This window comes from Mustela nigripes, chromosome 1 (genome assembly GCF_022355385.1).
Source record: "Mustela nigripes isolate SB6536 chromosome 1, MUSNIG.SB6536, whole genome shotgun sequence".
Taxonomy (NCBI): Eukaryota; Metazoa; Chordata; class Mammalia; order Carnivora; family Mustelidae; genus Mustela; species Mustela nigripes.
Window position 1 is genome coordinate 31,016,706 of NC_081557.1, and position 24,587 is coordinate 31,041,292.

The 24,587-nt window shown below is 38.9% G+C and overlaps 1 protein-coding gene across 2 annotated transcripts in view; it reads right to left on the bottom strand.

Moving 5' to 3' along the window:
- Positions 1-24,587, bottom strand: part of NELL1 (neural EGFL like 1) — an 833,778-nt gene that overhangs the window by 192,779 nt on the left and 616,412 nt on the right. For both annotated transcript variants that reach the window (XM_059407011.1, XM_059407002.1), the window contains exon 15: positions 21,568-21,663. In XM_059407011.1, the coding sequence (XP_059262994.1) occupies positions 21,568-21,663 (96 nt within the window). The remainder of the gene's footprint in view (positions 1-21,567; positions 21,664-24,587) is intronic.

Consider the following 24,587-nt stretch of genomic DNA (forward strand, 5'->3'; position numbering starts at 1 on the left):
ACACTGTTTTCAATACATACACTTGCCTCTACTGCTCCATCAAACACTAATAAAATAATATTAGAGACAAATTATGAAGGTCAGAAACCCACAAAGACAAAGCACCTTGGAGAAGAGACAAAGAACATAAATTTGGAAGCTAGGAAAGAAATGAATGAGTTTAACTCACTCAGAAGAGACGGGGAAAATGACTCATAGCCTGCAGTGGAGGCAGCAAAGAAGCAACTTGACTTCCATCACCAAACTCAAAAACTGGCAGCATCAGCTATCTCTGTAACTGCTGTGAGGCAAAGGGGAAAATTAATTGGAAATTACATAGAAAGGTAGATTCCTCGGGGCCACTCTCCTATCCAGACTGCTGTCCTTCTCCTACCCCATCAAAAATTTCCAACATAGGGTACCACAAAAACTGGAAGACAACTGAGAGCATAGATACTATAGGGCCAATGGCAGGCTGCCCAAATATGGGCCACTTTGCATAAAAATTATTTTATGTTAAAAAGCAATCAAGGGGCGCCTGGGTGGCTCAGTGGGTTAAGCCGCTGCCTTCGGCTCAGGTCATGATCCCAGAGTCCTGGGATCGAGTCCCACATCAGGCTCTCTGCTCAGCAGGAAGCCTGCTTCCTCCTCTCTCTGTCTGCTTGCCTCTCTGTCTACTTGTGATCTCTCTCTGTGAAATAAATAAATAAAATCTTAAAAAAAAAAAAGCAATCAAAACCCAGAAGATTCAAGAAAAGTTCTTTACCTCCTCTTCAACTGCACAAAATGAGTTTAGATAGAGGACGAGCTCCAGGAAGAGAGCTATCACCATAGATAACTATATTATGATATGAAGTATACATGGTAGAGAGGGAGGAACCTAGCAAGACCTGTTTGATCACAGTCCTCTTTGTTCCTAAGTGGTCTAGCAAACATTTGTTTACCAAACACACTTTTTCATCTTCCCATGAATTGCATTCCTTTCCTCTCAAGTCCCATATCTATACTCCCTCCTGCTCCTTAGTTCAGAATGACATATATACCTCATGTTGCCTCATTGTCTTTGAATCTCATGTCTATTGGGTTGCCTGTATGTATGAAATTAAATTTGATTTTCTCCTATTAATCAGTCATATCAATTTGACTCTTAGTCCAGCTAGAAGGACCTTAAAGGCATAAGGAATTCTTTTTCCCTGACATTACCACACTAAGAAAAAGGGGGTGAAGTGATAATTTACATAATGAATTCTGAAAAACCTTTGCTTTACCCTCACCACCTGACTCTCAGAATGCTAGCAGTGGAATATAATTTTCCAGAAATTTTACTCCTTTCATTAGATTGGAAGAATCTTCTCTATAATATTGGAACAGCTCAAAAAGAATGAGCCTAAAATCATTTACATCAATACCCTGCATAGGTAAATTGAGGTTTCCACCAATGTTTTAATGTCTTACTCATAAAAGCGAGCAGATAGCTAAGGCTACTAGATGTGTGAGAAAAGGGAGACAAGAACCAGTGGTTTGGGGGAAGGGAATCACGTTGGAGAAAACAGACAATATTAATAAAAAAACTTTAAAAATTATTGCTCTCTGCTCAAAAATATCAAAGAAGATTACTATCTAACAAGAATTCGAAATAATCTAAAAAGACGATTCAGGAAACAGTAAAAAAAACAGGATGGCAAAATGAGTTAACAATAACTTTGGAAGATAGAGTTGATGAAATGATGAAATATCTCTGCCTCCCCAACAAAGAAAAGTGAAATAAAAGGAAAGACAGATGAAAAATGAGGCAGAAGTAATCAAACAATCAGTCCAATCTAAAGGTGTAACACCCAAATAATAGGTGTTCCAGAAATAAAGAACAAAGACAATTCTGGGAAGTAAGATATCAAAGACTTTTTTTTTTTAATCCTAGGAAAAAAACCAGGAACTTTCAAATGGAAAGGCTCTTCAAAGTTCTCAGTATACTGGTTTCATAATATGTACTCACAAAGGCACATCATCAACACATTTTATAACACTGAGAATAAGAAGTCTAGAATTTTCCAAAGAGAAGTCAGATGTCATTCAAATAGTCACAAATAGAAAGACACCACACTTCTCAAAAGCTATCCTGAAAAATAAGACAACAGAGTTACTCCTACAATGTTCTGAAGAAAATTGCTTTTAATCTAAAATTCTAAACCCATCCAAACTATCAACTAAGTACAAAGGTAGAGTAAAAACATTTTCAGACATGCAATATTTCAAACATTTGAATGATTTATCTCCCATGCACTCTTTCTAAGGAAGCCAATTAAATACCTGTCCTATGAAAACGAGGTTGCAATCCAAAGAAGAGAAATAGACAGGATTCGGGAAACAAGAAATATAACAAGAAAGAGATGATGTCAAAAGGACATCCAAAGAAAAGCACTCTGATAGAAACCTAAAGGGTTAACAGTATAGAATGGAGAAGGTCAGAAGTCTTTGGAAAAAACTTCCTTGAAGTTAAAGTCATAAAATATAAAATGCATTTTATTGTGTTTGGAGGATATTATTTTTCAAGGAAAATTTCAGATTGAATCAACACTGAGTGAATACAAGATTGGGTGAATAAACAGTAATGAAATGAGATAATTAAATCCAGATAAAGCAAGCATTTGTGTACAACAGGAGAACTAATGACAGCTAACTGTGTGGCTCCCATATAAATGTTATTTGTATACACATAAGAAAGTAAACACTGAATATTGGTCTCATCACAACTGAAGAAGAGAGAAATGGGACATGTCTGTGTGTCTGTCTGTGTGTGTACTAAGGGTGGAAGTTGAAAAAGAGATGACTCTTTTATCTTCCATGGTGGTCAACAGATAAGGTCTAAAACTGAGAAACCAAGAAATGGTGATATAAACGTACGATTATTAGAGATATGAGGAAGAAAATGAAGTACTCTGGAAAGAAGGAATAGAGTAGGACCAGAGCAAAGAGTTACTGTTTTCTCATAAGGGACCATGTAGAAACACTCAACTTTTAAAACTATGTGCATCAAGAAAGGATAGTAGAATAGATAAAACAGCAAAAGACTACGTCATAAAGCAGTAAAATCAAATGCATGATGAGCTTACAGATGTATTATTAGCTCATACAGATGAGCTTACAATAAAGTCATCAGACAAGTGCAAGTTAAAACCATAACGTAGTACCATAACAGCAGGATGGCTGAAATAAAACAGACACTACCTAAGCACTGATAAAGTTATAGTGTGATTAGAATTTCCACTTATTACTACTGGGAATATAAATAGGTACAAAAACCTTGGGAAAAATGTGGTAGTATCTATTAAAGCTGAAACTAAGCATACCTAGCAATTTTGTTCCTCAATATATACGTATATGAAAATATTTATATATAGTCACCCAAAGACATGTAGAAGAACATTTATTGTAGCAAAATAACCAAAACTGTTGAGAGTTTAAATGTCCAAGAATAGAAGGGATGCAGACATTTTGACATATCCACAAAATGGAATACTATGCCAGAAGAATTTAAAAACTATAGGTATAAAGGTAAATCTTACAAAGCGAATGTCCAACAAAAGAAGTCTAACAAAAGAGGCCATATAGTTTGATTCCACTTGTATGATCTTCAAAAAAAAGGCAAAATTAGTCTGTGTTTTAGAAGTCAAGACAATGGCTCCTCTTGGTAGGGTCTTGGAAGAAGGCAGGAGTCACAACTTCCGGGATACAGATAATCTTCCAGTCATCTTTTTTATCTTGATTTGGGTTTCAAAGATGTTTTGAGCTAATGATAATTCATTGAGTTGTATATATTTATGCTTTGTGTGCTTTTCTATTTGCAGATCATATTTAAATAAAAGCTTATTACCTTTTTGTGTGTTTTCCAGACTTTTCTGCTTTTCCCTCCTCCCACATTTCTAGGATTATTTCGGGGCCTTAAGATCACCTTAAAGAAGAGGGGATAGAACGTGATATTCACCAACCAACGATTTTACCAGATGATAACTCTGCTAAGTATTACAAAAACTGGGGGCACCTGTGTGGCTTAATTGGTTAAACACCTCCGACTCTTGGTTTCAGTCCAGGGCACGATTTCAGTGTCATGACACTTGAGCCCTGTGTAGGGCTTCACACTCCTTGGGGAATCTGCTTTAGACTCTCTCTCTCCTTCTTCTTCTGCCCCTCCCCCTGCTCACCTTCTCCCTCTTTCTCAAATAAAGTCTTAAAAAAAATAAAGATAAAGTACAGAAACTGAACAGAGAAAGGAAGAGTGACAGAGAAATGATTCTTCAGAAATTCCTTTGGGGCACCTGGGTGGCTCCATGGGTTAAGCTTCTGCCTTCGAGGCACAGGTTATGATCTCAGGGTCCTGGGATCAAGCCCTGCATCGGGCTCTCTGCTCGGTGGGGAGCCTGCTTCCTCCTCTCTCTCTGCCTGCCTCTCAGTCTACTTGTGATCTCTGTCAAATAAATAAATAAAATCTTAAAAAAAAAATTCCTTCAACAATGCAGAGAGCTAGGAACTTAGGAGAACAACAGAAACTACATTGTCCTGTAGAAGCAAATTCCAATCTCAAGCCTAATAGCTGTTTGAGTTTCCTTCTCTTCACCTATAAAATGAGGATAATAGTAGTATCTATCTTATAATCCACTTAAGTAACTGCCACAGTGGGTGGCACATAGTCACTTTAAAAGTATTGAAAACAGGTATGTTCATAGACTGAGGAATAGGGAAAGGTTTCTCTCAGACGCCCAGTTAAGCTAGTAACTATCGAAACATAAGAAAGTCCACATCATGAAAATGTATTTACTTGGTATTAAAATAAGTTTTCCCTGAAGAAAAAAATGAGGGTTGTTAAATTAAAAAGATCTACAGGCATACATGAAACAGACTTCAGATCTCATACAATCCTTATTTACAAACATCTGTTCAGAGGTCTTGTTTCCTTTTGATTTTTAAAGTTTCACTTCTTGGAGGATGTGTCATGCCATACCCTACCATGTCAGAGATGTTTTATTTTAGATAATATTCAATTATTAATCCCTGCTGAAATGGCATTACTGAGAGGCTCACATTGATTTTACTCCACTTCAGTTCAAAGGTTAGATGGGAGAACTGAAAGATCCCTATTGGAATGCCAGCTCAGTGTTTGGAACTCTCTGAAATCAGAAAACTCATCTGAACCTACCTGCACATGTTTCATTATCAGTTGGAAATGATGCTTATTTCACTATGGTTTCTTAAGATGCTCTAAAAATAAAAATGGCTTTGAGAGATTCCGTGGCTTTGAAGAATTCTAAGTATTCGCTATAATTGATAACTTTGCTCTCCAATACACGAGCTATAGATGACAGTTTGCACCTGGCAGATTCTTTACCACCTACCAATTTATTATTATCTGCTATTTACTAAGTAGATATTCTCTAGTTCTTAGAACATTGATAAGTTATATAACTCAGGAAGTTATATAACTTGGGTCAATGACACATCACAGAGAGTGGCTGAGGTTGTCCAGCTTGAAAGGTTAGGCTGCACCCCATGGTTCTGGTTGAGGAACGCTCTACAGGGTACACGAGTATCACAGTGGCATCCTCCTGGTACTTTCAAGATGAAACCTCCTTGTTAATGAGCTGGGGAAGAGAAATGGACACTCCTATATGGGAGAGATGAGGGGTGGCACGACAGAATAATGAAGAAAATTTAAAAAGCATGGAATTTTAAACCATCCGAGAATTCAAGTCCCAGATAGCCTCCTCCTAACCTTTACAAACATAAGCAATTTCTTTAATCTCATTACTACTGTTCCATCATCTGTAAAACCAGGATGACAATACATCCTTTGTGTAGTTGTCATGAGAGTCAAAGAGAGATGACATGGATCCTGGAAGCATGCTTTGGAGATTATAAAGACCCATCCTACACGAACTATTTCTATTATGCCCGTCCCATTCAAAAGAACAGAGTATTGGGGTGCCCGGGTGGCTCAGTTGGTTAAGTGGTTGCCTTTGGCTCAGGTCATGATTCCAGGGTCCTGCGATCGAGCCCTGCATCGGGCTCCCTGAGCAGGCGGAGAGCCTGCTTCCCCCTCTCCCTCTGCCTGCCACTCTTAGCGTACTTGTGTTCTCTCTCTCTCTGTCAAATAAATAAAATCCTTAAAAAAAATAAGAGAGTATTAATTAAAGTACTACAAGGAAAAGGCTAGTCTCTCAAACCATCAGTGTGTTATAGATAGTATACAGAGGAATCACAGTGGCACACTCAGAATTCAGAGTTGAACAAAGAAAAACAAGACACAAGAGACGCACTCTGGCAAATTGTCAGAGCCTTTTTAATCAGCTTTGCCTTTTTTGAAAAGGACTGAAAAGGATGGTGTTTAAAGGCCTGGGCTTTGAGGCAAAAAGAACTGCTCAAATCACAGCTCTGACATTTGTTAGCCCTATAATCTTGGGCATATTACTTGGCGGCTCTTAACCTCAATTTACTCAATAAATGAGGATAATCATTCATTTATTCACTAAGTATTTTTTGAGTGCATGCTAACTCTCAGGCACTCGGTTCTCAGAGCTGGAGCTACAGTGGCGAACACTGACAAAAGTCTCTGCTGTCAGGGTAGTCAGCCTTCCAATGGGGGGAAGACACAATAAACAAGACAGATGAATGATATATTCAGTGTCTTAAATGGTGACAAGTATGGTGGGTAGGCGCAGAAAATGGAGATACTGTTGCTTGGGGAAAAGTCTGGGGCTGCAATGTTAGTTGGTTAAAGTTTTTACTTAGTTATTTAAATAATCTTTACCCCTTAACGTGGGGCTTGAACTCATGACCTCAAGATTAAGATTTGCAAACTCTTCTGACTGAGCCACCCAAGCAGGGCTCCAATTTTAACAGACTAGTAGGCCAGGGCACTCTGACAAATGATATTTGAGGAAATAAAGAAATGAGTCATGTACATAAAGAACATTCCAGCAAGAGGGAACACCAGGTGCAATGTTCCTGAGGTGTGCTTATGAGCTTGAAGAGGACAATTAGCAACAGTATAGAGTTTCTGATGAAATTAGGTATGCAATGAGGGCCTGGAAGATGCCAATCAATGACTGGCTTCTGAGGTGAGGTTTATATATTATAACATATGTCAAACACTTAGCACAAGATCTAGCCTGAGCATTAAATAATAAGTACGTAGTTTAAATATTCCTTCACCATTCTGACTCCAATCGTCAGAGACTCGAGAAACACTGCAAAAGATGCTGAGAAAAATTAGGCAGAGAAAAACATAAACGTCTTCAAAATGCTAATGCTAACATTTACGGGGAATGCACCATTGATTGTGGTATTTCCACATATCTGAAGACCAAGAATCTGGAAAAATTAAAGTTTGCCATTGTTGCTTAATATCATTTTTACTGAAAGACAGTGCTATAATAATTTGCCAATAGTAAATCAAAAAGTGCTTCAAAGTGCAATTCGCAGTTCTTCCAACTTTTCCAATCAAGTGATCCAATCCAGAAGGGCTGCTTGGCAATTTAAGAACCCAGGAATCACCGTATCTGGCTACACTTAGTAGGGTCAGGGATGTGCTCGAACAGTCCAAGGAGGAAGGAGGAACTTACTTATGCAAAAATGAACCACCTAGTTTACGTATCAAAGGTTTTTTCAAAGATGTTAGTGCTTTTGTCATTCAGAAACATGTGGTATAAATATGATCTTATTTATATTTCTTATCATTAACACCTTGGTGTGAGAAGAACAGGACCAGCAGGACAGGGATGAAGGAAAAGTGATTAGGACACATATCATTTTGATTTGGAGATACTGTGAGATAATTACTCTACTAAGTTACTACTTTGTAGGTTGAGTGGGCAGGTGAGAGAAGTTAAACTCTGTCAGCTATGCTACAGGGATGAGTGGTAGGAAGAAAAGGGAGAGAAAACACGTCAACAGGCACTCATCCATGACACATTTTAGGAATCGGAAACCCAGGTCAATATGGAGCATGCTGGAAGGGGACTGACCTTGACTAAGGAGTTGGAAAACACCTCTGAACAATAGCTTAAGTTAAGATCTGTGTGAGAGAACAGGGGAAGCTGGGGACTGGATGTGGTGGGGTAAGAAGGAAAGCGGAGAAAGTAAGCAAAGGGTTCCATCTGGAGCAAACGCCACAGGCAGTGCCCTGAGGTAGAAAGATTACTGCTTTGAGAAAATCTGAAGAATTTCAGGGTGGGAAGGGATTAACCCTAACACTGAATAGGGCCGTGGCTCAGAGCGATGTTACTGAAAGGAGGCTGGGGTTTAAACCAAAGGTACTGGAGACCATTTAAGGTTTTCAGCACAGAACTAATGTGATTATATTCGTATTTTATAGGGTTGATCCTGGCTGCGATGCAGGAAGAAATTTGTTTTCTGAGGGAAGAACTGGACTTGGGGTCTACAGACTTCTCTTCTAGTCATTCCAGGTAAAAACCATTCCAATGATGTAGACAAGGCAGTGGATGGAGGGGGAAAAAAAAAGACTGCAGTGATCGACTGAATGGGAAAGTGAGAGTAAAGGGAAATCAAGGGCAACTCTGACTACATATGACCTAAAAATATCAGGGATGAAGGTATGTGACTTACAATAGTAATTTTCTTATTCTTCCCAAGATATACCATAATGACAGTGTTGTGTCTTTGGAGACTACCACAAAAACTAAGCGATCCTTACTATCTATTGATTCACAAAATGTTTTTGGCCAACTGCTGTGTGCCAGGCACTCTTCTGGGTACTAATGGCACATTGGCAGTAAGACAAAAAGCCCTTTCCTCATGTAGCTTAAATACTACTGGGTAGGCTGTCAGACCATATAAAAAGAAGCATGATCATGTCAGAGAGTGACAAAGGCTTTGAAGACAGTAAAACAGTGACCAAGAGGAGGACACGAATTATTTTATTTGAAGATTTTATTTGTTTGAGAGCAAGAGGTGGGGAGGGGGAAGGGCAGAGGGACAAGCAGACTCCCCACTGAGCACAGAGCCTGACATGGGGCTGGATCCCAGGTTCTGGGATCATGACCTGAGCCAAAGTCAGACACAACTGACCGAGACTCTCCAGGACATGTATTATTTTAGTTAGGGATGAGGGTCTCTCTGAGGAGATAACTCTTGACCAAATACATAACATGAGAAAGCAGAAAATTCTAAGCAGACCAGAGTAAAGGAAAGAGGACTACTGTGTTCTCAGAAAATCAAGGAGACTATAATGATTGGAAAAGATGGCATACAAGTGAGGGGGAACACTCTGAATCGAAGGGGGTAGATACGTAACGGTCGGGGGGAGGCAGGGCGTGCAGTCTCACAGGCAATTGTAATGACTGCGTGCGAAAACAAGGAGCCATAGAGGATTTGGGACAGAGGAATGACTAGATCTAAATTATTTAGTAACATCCCTTTGATTATTTTCTTGGAAGTTGGCAATAATTGCATCACAGTGGAAGGAAGGTAAGTCAGGTTTTCACATTTGTCTGGATTAGAGATGATGATGATGTCACGTCCAAGAGTGATTGCAGTAGAGATGTATAGTTTGGATTCTAGATATATGTTGGAGGCCAACCAAAGATTTAGATATGCACTGAAAAACAAAAGTCAAGGATGATTTCAAAATATTGATCCAGGGGGGCACCTGGGTGGCTCAGTGGGTTAAAGCCTCTGCCTTCAGCTTAAGTCATGATCCCAGGGTCCTGGGATCGAGTCCCGCATCAGGCTCTCTGCTCAGCAGGGAGCCTGCTTCCCTCTCTCTCTCCCTCTGCCTGCCTCTCTGCCCACTTGTGATCTCTGTCAAATAAATAAATGAAATCTTAAAAAAAAAAAAAGATATTGATCCAGGGGATATGAAAAGATAGACCCTGCCATCAAGTGGAAGACCAACAAGAAAGACCATATGTGAGAGGGAGAAGGATCAGAGGTATTCTAGATTATTGTAGACCCTCAATATCCACTCTTTTCCATTGTTTTAAATTAATATCATATATTTGTGATCAACATCTAAGTCTATATGTTACCGGCAGAGTGAACATTACAAACAAAAGCTCAGAGACTGGTAAAACTAAATAGATAAAAGGTGCATTTCAGTGGCCAGAAGTAGTTTCAAATAGGCAGGGATGTAGATTATGTGAAGGAGAAGGAAGAGGTAATGCTAGACAGGTAGGCAGAGACCAGCCACAGAGGTCTTTACGTATCAGGCCATGGAATCTGCCTTTATCTCATAAGCACTGAGAAGGTAATGAAAGGTTTTCTTAGCAAGGTATTCTGTAACAAAATAAAATCATGATAAGAAAACGTTTTAGCACCTCCTCAGTCAGTGCTTATAAGATAAAGTGTCCCCTCATGGGCTCAATCCACTTGAGCTGAAACCATGGCCACCCTCAGATAACTTTAAGGTCTCTGTTAAACTGGAGAATGCTTTAAAATCATATTATCCCACCAATCCAGAAACTGCTTATCTCTTCAACCATTACCAGAATGAATCCATACATTTTGATGTTTGATTTATCATATTTTGGGCCTGAGTGAACATTTTCAGGCAACCACCTTTTCCAATCAGTGGCTTCTATTAGGAGAGAGTGATGCAAATCGCAAGAGTTATATTCCCTCTCCATCAGTCTGTTGGCTTCAATTAGTCTTTTTCCACGTGATCTATAGCGCAGTATGTATTCTGGGATACAAAGAATTCTTAGATACTAGTTACTAGGGAAAGTTTGCCATTCTGGATTCCTGTTGGTCATATTTTCACAGACACTTGGCCTTCCTTTCTGGTGGGCCACAGTGCTTCAAGTTATGGTGGTGTTTGTATTCCCCAGGGTACAGGATTAAAAATGAACCAAACTCCTCACTTTCATAGTTCAATAGTGTGAGCTTTCCTGGTGGGGAGCAAGAACTGCTTGTCATATAAATAGTCAGGAATTATTTTCTGCTTTACTAACTAGACAAGGTAATACCTAACTGCCTTCGTGTATTTGATGGGGAAAACCAATCTATTCAAAAGATTGGCTCCCTTCACTTTGCTTTCTGGAAAGGCATGCTGACAAAGCTACTGAAAATACCCCGAATTTTTATACTAATGGCATTTCTGTCCTCCACCCCCAATATAATGAGCTTTGACTTGGGTGTCTTTTAAATTAGATTTCAATTGGAGTTATTAGAACTTGTGATTTACAAAATGAAGAGTGGACCATGTGAAAAGGAAAGTCTTTCCCTGTACTCGTTCACTTATTCATTTACCACGCATTTACTAAACTCGAATGTAATAGAGTGAACTGGGTTGTGCCATGTTAGACATTTGGCAGATGATAATGTATTAAGGATACCTGCCTTCCAAAACTGGCTGCTAGATTATTTTGTATCACTTTCAAAAGTCAGTTGTACCTGTATTAACCATTAACCACCTTCTAGCTTTGTAAACAAAGGCCTAGAAATTCAGCAAGGTATGTGGACAAGGCCCAAAGGAAGGATTTTATTAAAGAAAGCTGGTTGGCCAGGCACATGAAAAAAGTGCTCCACATCACTGGGCATCAGGGAAATACAAATCAAAACCACAGTGAGCTACCACCTCACACCAGTCAGAATGCCTAAAATTAACAAGTTAGGAAACAACACATGCTGGCAAGGATGCAGAGAAAGAGGAGCCCTCCAACACTGTTGGTAGCAATGCAAGGGGTGTCACCACTCTGGAAAACAGCATGGAGGTTCCTCAAAAAGTTGAGAATAAAGCTACCCTATGACCCAGCAATTCCACTACTGGGTATTTACCCTAAAGATACAAATGTAGTGATCCGAAGGGGCACATGCACCCGAATGTTTATAGCAGCAATGTCCACAATAGCCAAACTCTGGAAAGAACCTAGACGTACATCAACAGATGAAAGGACAAAGAAGATGTGGTATATATACACCATGGAATACTATACAGCCATCAAAAGAAATGAAATCTTGCCATTTGCAACAACGTGGATGGAACTAGAGGGTATTATGCTGAGCGAAATAAGTCAATCAAGGAAAGATAATTATCATATGATCTCCCTGATATGAGGACATTGCAAGGCATTGTGGTGGGTTTGTGGGGTAGGAAAGGAATAAATGAAACAAGATGAGATCGGGAGGGAGACAAAGCGTAAGAGACTCTTAATCTCACAAAACAAACTGAGGGTTGCTGGGGGATGGCAGTGTAGGGAGAGGGTAGTTGGGTGATGGACATTGGGGAGGGTATGTGCTATGGTGAGTGCTGTGAAATGTATAAGCCTGATGATTCACAGACCTGTACCCCTGGAGCAAATAATACATTATATGTTAATAAACATTAAAAAAAATTAAAAGATCAAAAAAGAAAGCTGGTGAGCATGCTGACTGTTCTAGGTGACTTATTTTTACGGGGTTGGGGGGAATAGAAAGAGAGGGAAGATCTTCCTCTGAAAATTCATCTAAAGATGACAGACTTCAAGCACAGCCACTCTGGACAGTGAAGGACACGGCAACTGATAGTTGATTCATACCCCAGAAATCTAAAGGTTCACACCTGGATCTGTGGCTGCCTTGGCCACATGGCAGAGCAAAACTAAACAATCAAAACCACATTAAGAGAAGGCTGCAGTTGGAATGATGGTGGGGAAAAGTATCTACTTTGTAGGGATCCTACAAAAGCACCATCAGAGTCTCCACCTAATCATCTGTGAATCTTCCAGGGCCACAACAGAGGAGGGGACCTATGCAAGCTTAGAGCTACAGAAGGAGGAAAGGATTGTCCATGTCAATGGAACTTCATCCCTAGTGACTGAAGACACTGTCAAAGCACCTCATGAAGCAAGAACCAGCCACTGCAAGTCTCCTATCCAGAAGACCTCAATGCTAGAAGACCACCAACGCACTGGTTCTATGAGGCCTTATCTTCTTTCCCATAAAACTCTCACTCTGGGGCACCTGGGTGGCTCAGTGGGTTAAGCCTCTGCCTTCGGCTCAGGTCATGATCTCAGGGTTCTGGGATCGAGCCCCACACTGGGCTCTCTGCTCAGCAGGGAACCTGCTTCCCCCTCTCTCTGCCTGCCTCTCTGCCTATTTGTGATTTCTGTCAAATAAATATATAAAATCTTTAAAAACAAAACAAAACAAAATAAAACTCTCACTGTGGGTAACAGTCAGGACACCTGTGATTTTTAAAACAGGGTATTGAAAGAAAAAAAGGGGGGGGGGCGACTGTCCACAGTTGCTTCACACTTTCCAAAGACTGAGGCAGGCTGATGAGTGGGGACAGTATAAACCTTTTACTTAGCGTTAATACAATATTGATTTAGTTGCTTAACTGAGACTTTTTTGGAAAAAAAAAAACAAACTTTTTTTTAAAGCTCCCAAATAACACAAGGACCTTATAAGCCATAATGAGATCAACATCATCTCGGCAATTTTTTTCTGTGTGTAGTGCATGTGTGTCTGTGCATAAAAACCAGACTCATACTGAACATGCCATTTTCACTTCATAATGTTCTAATGCCTAGAGAGTGCTCCCCAGATCCAGGAAATCTTAGAAATACTCTCCAGTGGGGCAGTATTCTTCTTATTCTCATTTTTTAAATCAGGAGACTTAGGCACAAAAGACTGAAGTAACTTCCCGAGATAATAGAGCAAGAGTAAAATTGGACAGTCTGATTCCAGAGTTTATATATTCTTAACTCTGCACTGTATCTCCCATCTCATGAAACAGTCTTTCTCCATAGGTTTTAAAGGTTCCATACAATCATTGCCCTTAATTTATTCTACTAATTCTCTATTGTTATAAATCTGGGTTGCTTGCAATATATTGTTATTTAAAATGCCATCAAGGTTTTAAGTATATCCTCAAACCCCATTCATTTATCTATCTCTGATTATTCTCTCAGTGGAAATGCCTAGGGAAGTTTGATGAATGAGATCAGACCATACTATGATTTTTCTAAGATGATTACTTCCATGTTATACAGAAAAACGGATGCCACCAACACATAGCTGGTCAAGAGTGGGATTTGGGAAGAGCGTCCAGGCTTCCTGGTGCCAAACTGAGAGTCTGGATGTTGTTTTTCTATGTGAATCTGGGGAATTAAGAAAGGGGTAAGGAAACATTTGTAGAAGGAACACTGGGTAGTGTTTTGGATGAGGTCTCCTCTCACCTAGGTACAAAGCTACCTATGCTATCAATAATACGGTGAGAACGTGGTGTTAAGCCTTCAATCTCAACTCCAACAAATGGGAAATAAACAAGAGCAAGAAAACATTATTCCCAAGAACGGTATCTAGGTTACACATGCTGTTATTTCAGGTGAATTAACTTACTCTATCCCCAGAGCAAAACTCTGGTGCATAAATTAATATGCGTTCGCTTGATACAAAATTATATAAAATGTTTATGGGACCAGAGAGAATATGAATTGGCAAAGACAACATGAATAAAACCACTTTACAATTGAATGGTACACTGCAAGGCCATAAGAGCTGGCAGAAAGACTAGAGACCTTGGTGGCAGCAGAGGAACATAAGGCATGGCTCCACCATTTACCTGCTGAGTGTCCTTGGGGAAGTAGCCTACGATTTCTTTTCTTTTCTTTCTTTTTAAAGGTTTTATTTACTTATTTGACAGAGATCACAAGTAGGCAGAGAGAGAGGAAGAGAAGCAGGCTCCCTGCTGAGCAGAGATCCAGATGCGATGCGGGGCTCTGTCCCAGGATCCTGAGATCATGATCTGAGCCGAAGGCAGAGGCTTTAACCCACTGAGCCACCCAGGCACCCCTAGCCGACGATTTCTGAGCCTCAACTTTATCACCTGGTAAACTGAAAACAGAATTAACAATAGATATCATTTCCAGACATCTCTTGTATGCCAGGCACTCTACCAAGTGATTTAAATAGATGATTTCATTTAATCTCATCATAATATTATAAAAAAAATTTTTAGTGGCTTAGAAACATTACAGGTATCTGATCCCATCGTGCAGGTTCTGAAACCCCGTCTTAAAATGAGCTAGTGTGGCTTCAGAGACTGTGCTCTCAACCCTGACTTTGTTTACTCTCTTCCTGCCTTAGGCACAACGAAGATGTTGAAAGGAATATGTAAAAAACAATGCACATCATGAAGTAGGAAATTATGGCTCATTCGTTATAGGAGAACATAATGTATTTGGTCTTCTATAGAACCTGTTTGGTTTAGGTGCATTCCAACCATGCAGGGAAGGTGTATGGACTTTGGATTCAGCCATACATGGTTTAGAACCTCACCTCCATTAAAGCCTGGCTGATTAACATGCGTACATGTCTTCATACGTGTTCCATAGTGTGAAACTAGCTGCCTCACAAGAAGTAACAAATGCAAACTTTGGGGGACTCATAATAGATGGGTGGTAGCTTCCTGCAAATTTCACTTGGCAGAGGCTAAATAGTTCATGAGGCACATCTAGTATCAGAACTCAGACCTCTGTTCTTTAGTCCAGTCCTCTTCCCCACCCCCGGCTGCATCCCTAATGTATAGTCCAAGTCCCAGCTTGTGAGCAAAAGGTATCACTCCCTACAGTTGTACTGAAATGAGTTGAAAACATGCTCTGTCTCAAGGAGATGAGAATGAAAAATGGCTGGAGGTATTTTCCCCATGCCAGAAATCTGGCAAAATGGTGATCTTGGCAGGTCAAGGATAGCATTTTGAAATAGCTCCAAGCAGCTCTGAGGATTACGTGGCCATCCCATGTTGGAGCCATGGGGAAGTGCGTTGGACCTCTGGCCCAATTTCTCCACCATCGCTGAAAGAAGAAAAGTTGAGTGGATGGAGCTGAGGACAAGAAGAAGGTGCCACACAAGATACTCGAAGTGGATGAACTCAGTATGGGTAGGTCTGGGCTCCTCTTCTCCTCCACTGCAATGCTTCTCCTCTCCTACTCTCTACTTCTGGAAATATCCAGAGCAGGACACATCTCCTCAAGCAAATTCACACTCAGATGACTTGAATGAAATTTTAACAGAGCATCTGTGTGCATTCTTTTTTTTTTTTTTTTTTTTTTTTCTGGGGTCAACTCAGAGAAACATCAAATCCTCATATTTCCCTTTTAAATGATGCCACAAAAGCACTGCTGACGCCAGGACCTACTGGTTGCAGGACGGCAGCAACTTGAGAAACGGAAGCTGCCATTTTCTCAGCCACGTGCCAGACCACCAGAGAAAGCTCCTGCTGAGAGAAGGTCAATAAATTTCCCAACTGCTAGGATTCTGAACAGGCACATTTGCGCTCATTCTTTTCCCACATGCCTTTCTGTGATACCTGGAGAGGAAAAAGAAGTATTCTCTTCTTCGTTTACAGAAGAGAACTACTATTCATCTTCTTAAAAGCTCTTAAAGTGTTTCCCTGAAACAAAGGAGGGCAGAGAAAATGCATATAGATGAACGTCAGTATAGCTCTCTCCACACTGGAGCAGTATTTAAAATTTGGAAAAATACAGAAGTCTTTGTTTCTGAACATTTTTTTTACCTGGGGGATGGATAACATACTCGGGGCAAGCTGCTACCCTCTCTGTCTATGTATCTGCAAGTCTTGGAGGCACAGGGAAAAGAACAGAATAAATTATCCGGCAAAAAGTCACTCCCTTTTAAGGCAGAGTTAAAAGAGCTCCAAGACCTAAGAAAAATCCAGTCCTTTTTGTGAGTTTTATGTTTTTTGTAGTAAGTAATGATTTTTACAAGTTTAAAATAAACATAAATAATATTTATTATATGAGAAAATCCAGATAACCAAAATAAGAAAACAATAGCTACTGGAAATTATACTGCCAATGGATAATGCTATCAAACTTTTTTTTTTTTTTTTGGCTATTTATAGATTTCCCTGAATATTCCTGACCAGGTTCTTAATATGCTTTGGAAAGGCCTGCAGATTGTGAGAGTTCAAAGCTTGTGTGAGTTAAATGAATAATATTTACAAAGAAGGAACCCATTTCGGAAGTTATGTGGGAAAAGGTTGAGGTCTGCTATTTTTATAATATCAGTATATTTTTTCCCCAGTTTTTTACATTACACTATGGTCTAGCCTATAGTTTGACGAGTACGGCCCCGTTCTCACTGTCTGAATCCCAAGATGTTGCTTATGACTGTATGAATTTATACCATTTAGAATTCATGGGATATACAAATAGGGAAATGCAGTAAAATTAGCTGTCTTGTGTGTACCACCACAGAGAACATCAGCATTTACATCCTAGTCAAAACTCCTACTAAAAGTGACTGCCTAGTATTGGCAGAGATCAATCATTTTAGAGAAAATTCCATTTAAAACATGTGTATCTAAGTTTTCTACTATGAGACATTATCTTACTACATCTATTGACAACTTCCTTTTAAAAATGAAAAAAGAATAGGGACATCTGGGTGTTTCAACTAGTTTAGTGTCTGACTCCTGATTTTAGCTCAGGTCGTGATCTCAGGGTCATGAGATTGAGCCCCCAAGTCCAATGCAGACCCTGGGTGTGGAGCCTGCTTAAGGATTGTCTTTCTCCCTCTGCCTGGCCCTTCCCCAGTTTGTCTATGCACATATTTTCTAAGAGCGAGAGAGTGAAAGAAAGGGAGGGAAGAGGGGAAGAAGAAAGGAAGAAAGGAAGAAAGGAAGGAAGGAAGGAAGATTGATGGAAGAAAAAAAGAAGAAAAGAATAGAGAATTTCCTCTTCCTTCAGGAGAACACAAGGGTTTGGGTCACATGCTTCCTGGGTGGGGTTGAAGCATTCACATATTTACAATGTCACTGGTAGAAAATGGACAGAGAACTCTCCCAGCTTGCACATCAACCTGGTTCATAGGACCATAACAAGGTGTGCCTCATATAACATACGATAGCTATCGGCCAGTCTTTGGCTCACGGATGTCAGGAATGTTCTAAATTATAGCAACTCTAAGCACTTCTAAAAAATGCTCAAAAAATGCTTTAAAATGTTTCACTAGCAAAAAAAAAAAAAATGCTTGTAATTTTTGTATTATCAACTAACACTGATACATTTCCCTAAAATGTATGTGTCTATGTGCATACATATGCTCATATGTACATATACATATGTATACACACAACATAACCATTTTTATAAAATACTTTTTTAAATGCTACATTTAAATATTTATTTATTTATTTATTTGACAGAGAGAGATGACAAGCAGGCAGAGAGAGAGGAGGAAGCAGGCTCCCCGCTGAGAAGAGAGCCTGATGATGCGGGGCTCGATCCCAGGACCTTGAGATCACGACCTGAGACGAAGGCAGCGGCTTAACCCATTGAGCCACCCACGTGTCCTAAATGCTACATTTAAACCTTGTGTGGTCCAGAGGAATTACTTCTGCCTCCCAAGGAATATTTGGCCATGTCAAGAGACATTTCTTCTTGTCATAACTGGGGATGACACAGTTAATGGTATTTAGTGGGTATAGAGTCTGGTGATGCTGGACAGCCCTCTACAACTGAGAATTATCTGGTCCACAAAGTCAATATTGTCAAGGTTAAGAAACCCTTAATTAGACCTAGTTTGATACCTTGTACATAATAATCTCTACTTGTTCTTGATTGCAAATTTCCTTAATACCAAGTAGAAAACTTAATCTCATTCAGTTCTCAGAAGATGGTGCTCTGTTTCATGATATGTGACCTATTTTTAGATTTAGTGTACCTCTTTGATTTCTCATCTGAGCTGTTCACTTTTGTGTTACATACCAAACACAGGTGGCTGTTTTAACCTCATTAAATTCTAGATATGCATTTTCTTTAACAAATGATTTCCAAGATTTAACTAAATGTGCATGTATTCTAAAATGCTGAATGTCACAATGCGTAAAACCAATGACCAGGGGGGCCATGGGAAACATTTTAAGACTAAACATAAGTGAACTCTACATAGATCAAATGAGACCATTTAATTAGCCCTGAAATTGAAAGAAACCCAATGAAAGATTTAGTCTAATCATGCTATGAAACATTCATAATGCATTTGTATTTTTCACTCACACTCTAAGACTCAAGGTATCCATATCACTATTCAATGGAAAACAGAATTGATGTTTATTCTTAATGAGCAACATGACAAAATAATTCAGATAAGGTATGGCATAGGTTTTCAGTATTTGCCTACAATTCATCTACATCCCTTACATACAAGTGACTGGAAAATGTGTACTTTATTCTACAAAAAAGTCTTGCAGAATTAGACTACTGGCCAGTATCAAATGGAATGGCTGTGCTACTGATGGGAGAGAGCATCACATGTGGAGAAACATTGTTTGTTTGTTTGTTTTAATCCTACAATAATTGTGTACATACCCAGGAAAATGCAATTCTCAATCTCAAATCCAACATTTATATTAATAACATCTACGTAGGAACCCATGTCCTACCAATCCTTGTTTTATTTTCACTCAGGTCTTGATTTTCTCCTTTATCTCTATTTTTCCTGCTCCACATCATGGGCCAGAATGTAAGCACTGATCCAACCAACCACTTATTGAAAAGAGATAAGACCAGAGGTCTCCTGAACAAGCCATGAGAAACTACAATTAATTTTTCCTGAGCTGCCACTAACTCAGACCCTGGTCTAAGAGATCAATGCTCTCCCCTATTTCTTTAAAAGGTAAAAAGAGTAAGAACTTTACAGACGTTCTGGTTAAGGATCTCAATTACAATGTAATTGTTGTTTAAGTATAAACGTTGTTTAATGTATAAACCAGTTGTTACTACTGGCTTGTAACTACCTGAGGTGTTTGGTGCAAGTACAAGTTTGTGGACCCTCCCCACTCAGACTTTCTGATTCACCAGATAGGGGGCAGAAGTGGAGAAATCTGTATTTTAACAGGAAGTCCACATATTATCCTTGAGAAACACACGCAAGGGCTTATAAGGCAGGCTTTGCACAATGTAACTTATGTTTCATTCTCAGTTCTGACACTGGCTCTGTAGCATTGCAGAATCACTTCACCTGGCCAAAGCTTTAGTTTGCCATCTATCAAGATGTAGCAACCATAGCAATTCCGTTTGTTGTTCATATGAACGCATTCATTCACGAGGCCTGAGACTTAAATACCACATGAGAAATCGACTCTCATTAGTCATTATCAACATCATCACCATCACCGTTCTGTCTCCACACATCCCTGTGACTCATTTAGAGAAACACAGCAGTTCTAGAGGAAATAAGACAAAACCTTTAGTTTGGTTTTGCTTTGGTTTTTTTTGTTTTTTGGGTTTTTTTTTTTTTTTTTTTCATTTTAGAAAACCTAATCAAAATCCAAGGTACTGCAATAAAGGCATGTGTGTTGAGTTACCATTAAATGTCTTTGCTTTTGGCAAGAATATTTCAGCTCCATGTGGCAACGCTCTCATGCTGCTCAGGAGCAGAGCTTGGCAGGTCTCTTTTTAAGGATGAGCCAATTAATATTATTTAATAAATGTGACTTCATTTGTTGATAATATCACAAAATATGGAAACAATGGCACACACGTTGTTGATTTTCTTGTTGAATAATTTATGTAAAATTTGACATGTTTTTTAAAGGATCAAGCTGCCTTATAAATGTATAGGTAGCACAATGTAATTATGTGGTACAATTTGGGGTATAATAAATAGGCTCATTAAAAAAATGAAACTTTTAAACATGAAGGTAAAAAGAGCTTTGCTTAGATCTTTGGCATTAGATGAAGACATCCTCCGTCTCATCAGATAATAGGAATGATGATGACAACGTTGTATTTCCACTCCTCTCTGCAATTCTATGTTAAGTGTCAAGTTTATTCCCTTCTCAGAAAAATACGGTACAGTGGTTTTACCCTAATAAATCTCATGGACAAATATACTGAAATATTTAGTTTTCTATGACATAGACCTGTTGCTTCCATTGATTACGAACACTGGCAAACTAACACTGATTATCAAAATCCACTTACACAAAGGTAGGAGGACCTCTTCAATTAATGACAGAGCTGGATTTCACCAAATAGCACCGAGTATAAACATTACATTTACTACAAACAGAAAGGGGTGCATAATGGAATCTTACTGATGCTAATTGGCTTACATTACCAGGTCCATGAATGATAATGTTTGTAATAAACCAATATTGGAATAAAATTCCAAGGACACCCATAAACCTGCTGGAGTTATTTAACGTGCTTTTACGCAAGGAGCATGTGGTTCTAATTTAGATTCCGTTGATGCAGCAGATTGTTAAAACTCTAATAGTTGCATGTGATTCTACCCAATAAATGATAAGTGGGGCAAGTCAGTTTGTGAGGCTTTATCTCTAATTAGCACTAAAAATGCATACTGGCAAGCAGAGTGGAGAAAACACTGGACCTTGCTGAATTAGACACACTGGAGGGAGAGCAAATGAAGCCCTATTTTCAAAGAGAAGATGCCTGTTATGTAGCAAGCAGAAGAAAACTAACTTGGGAGAAGTTCATCTACCATCAAAATTGGACATATTGAGTCAACCCACAGTGCTATACCTAGAGAAAGAGATCCATTAGCTCTGGAAGTCTCTCTCTCTCTCTCCACCCTCTGCACCCCCCACCAAATAACAGGCAAGGTTACCTTTCTCACAGTGGCTTCCTGTGAATCCAGAAGGACAGACACACTTGTTAGGAGACACGCAGGTTCCACCATATCTGCAGCCCTCTTGGCAGAATGCTGTCACACACAAAAAAAAGAATAAGAGATATTCTTAGATAAGATGACACTAAGGAAACTCATGGTGAATACTGTGAATACTGAAACAATTCTTTCTTTGGTGCATAGAGCATACATACCTGTGCTGACATATTTAAAAGTTTTGGTATACAGAAAGAAATAAATGTCATAATGCCTATTTCAGTCATTTACACGAGATCACTTGAAACAACAGATATAAAGTATTTCACACAGGGCTGGCACGTGTAAGTGATAGTATTAGCAGCTACTACTGTTGTTATTCTGGTTATTAATATATTTGAAATCAAATAGGACAAATTGTGTAACTAGAAAGGATAGGGTAGGAATAAAGGCAAAGGCAATTTAAATGCTATTTTGTAACTATTCCCCAAACATCTTTTATTACAATATAAACATTCTTATATTGTTTTAAAAGATTTTGGGTAGTCAATATAAGTTTTTAAAGATTTTATTTATTTATCTATTGAGAGAGAGAGCACTCGTGTGTGTGCACACATAAGCATGAGGAGGGACAGAGAGAGAGAGAGAAAAAGAGAGAATCTCAAGTAGGTTTTGCACTGAGCACAAGCTGGACATGGGCTTGATCTGATGACCTGAGATCATGTTCTGAGCCACAACCCAAAGCTGGATGCTTAATCAGCTGAACCACTGAGGCACCCCAGGTATTCAGTATAATTTTAGATAACATACATTTAATTAAACACTTACTTTTGAATATTTAAGATTTTCCAACGATTCTATAATAAAACGATGCCTTGTCCTTAGAGTTAAAATACTTAACACAAGGGAAATGCTTCTATGTGAAAATGCAGTTTCAAAGGGTTTGGACTTTGATAAGCCTTTCACAAGCATCAAAAAATGATCCTAACCCCATCTCAGTACTACCCTGCTAGCCTTCTGAGACCAGGTTAATTTCCCTCTTACCCACTAGCACAACATAGCTCCGGGAACCTCTCCTTTGCAGTACTAGCTACCATTGTTCACTTACCTGTATTTGATTACCATCTTCTGTTTTGTCCATTGGACTGTAAGAACCATCAGGACAAGAAACTGGGATTTTGTTCTCGTTCCCTACTGTACCACCATTTCAAAATCCGAGAACACAGCCAATGCTTAAAAACCACTGCTGAATGAATTCATCTATATTTTGCAGGCTATTCTGATCAGAAAGCTATTGTTCTAATAATTCCTCAACACTTCCATGCCAAATAATTTATTTTCAAGGCTTGTAGGAGAACCAGTAATTTAGTGTGCCAAAACTGCAAAATTTCTCCTAAATGAAGATGACTGCAACTTGATACCACAGATTTGTTTTGTTTTTCACGTGAGAGCTAGGTGAGCAAATGGCTTTAATTGCAATTAGAAACATGTCACACTAGAAAGATACCATGGTTATATTTTGCCATCATCACACAAATAATATGGCTTTAACTCTAAAAAGCTACATAACGTCTTTGGATAGTTTGACAATAGTTCAGCTACACAGAACTTCTCACAATATTGCCATTTCCCATATCATTTAATATCATCTGGATAATTTAACATTCTGTAGCTTAGTAATTGTGAGCTCCTTTGCATCTGCCAGACAGATAGTGCATACCTTGCTATCCAAATACCATTCCCCATTTTCCAACATCTTAGTACCCTGGGACTGTAAAAAACATTTACACAAAATCTGCCTTGGTATGTTCACCAAAAATAAAAAATCAATATGTATATAAATATATGCATACAAGTGTACACAAAATCCCTTGACCCCAAAGATCACACATGTGTGCTCTGATGACTGCCATTTCCAAGTAAGGTATCTAACCTATAGCTCTGCATCAAAGCTGGTAACAAAAAAATAAAGTGGTTTTGCAAACTGAAAATGATAGATGGAAAGCTGGTAAGGAAAAGTTTCAAGTGACTCCAAAAGAAGATGAGTTGAGAAGCAAGAAGTGCAGCTTGGGTTTCTTTAGTGAAACAAACAACACTTGATCCAGAGGAGTGTGCACGTATGCGCACACACACTCATGTATACACACAGATCGGCAGATTCAAAATACATGAATCTCAAAATACATGTGTTCCTGACTGACTTGACTCTTAAGAAGAAATGATAGAGATTTTTGTGAAGAAAGCATGAGATGTTTGTGATGTTTTAAGAACATAGATGTGATAATAAATACAGTGCTATGAGGGTGAAATTAGTTACTATTCATAGTAAGGGCCTTTAAATAGTGTGGGGCACAACAGTGTTAAGTACCTTGTTATATAAATTTATTTGACAGCAATAATGTCACGGCTTTGAAACACGGGACAAGGACAAATCATCTAACACCCAGACAATACAAACCCATCTGACAAGGTGTTCGGCTTCACCAACGATGGGTGAAAGGCATCCCTTGTTATTTATGCTTTAATTTCTAATACTAGTAATGGCCCTTAACATCATGTTATTAGGTAGGTGTTACTATTTCTTTTACAAAAAAGGTAAAACTGGGGCTCAAAAATGAAATACCCCAACTAAGGCCATACAGTTGGAAAGCAGCAGAGCTCAAGATTTAAGCAAAGGCTTCTTTGCTCAAAGGCTACAAAGTCTTGCCTTTTCTTTATATGTTATAGTGCAGACTAATCTGCAATCCAATATTCACATGGGAAGCCTTATTCTTTTTTCAACAGTTCCATAATGGCTAAGGAAATGAATTATATATTGAAAGCAAAAAAATATACCAAATCGCATATGTGACATGAAAGCGAAGGGAGGCAGGGAGTTGCTCAAGTTCATGTACATCTTATCTGATCTCCATTTTTGGCCAAGTCTCATCATGATTGACCAAATCCAGGCATGTGTGATTTTTAAATGGCAATTATCCTGGATAAAAAAGAAATTCATTACCCACTCGAACCTCACAGAATAT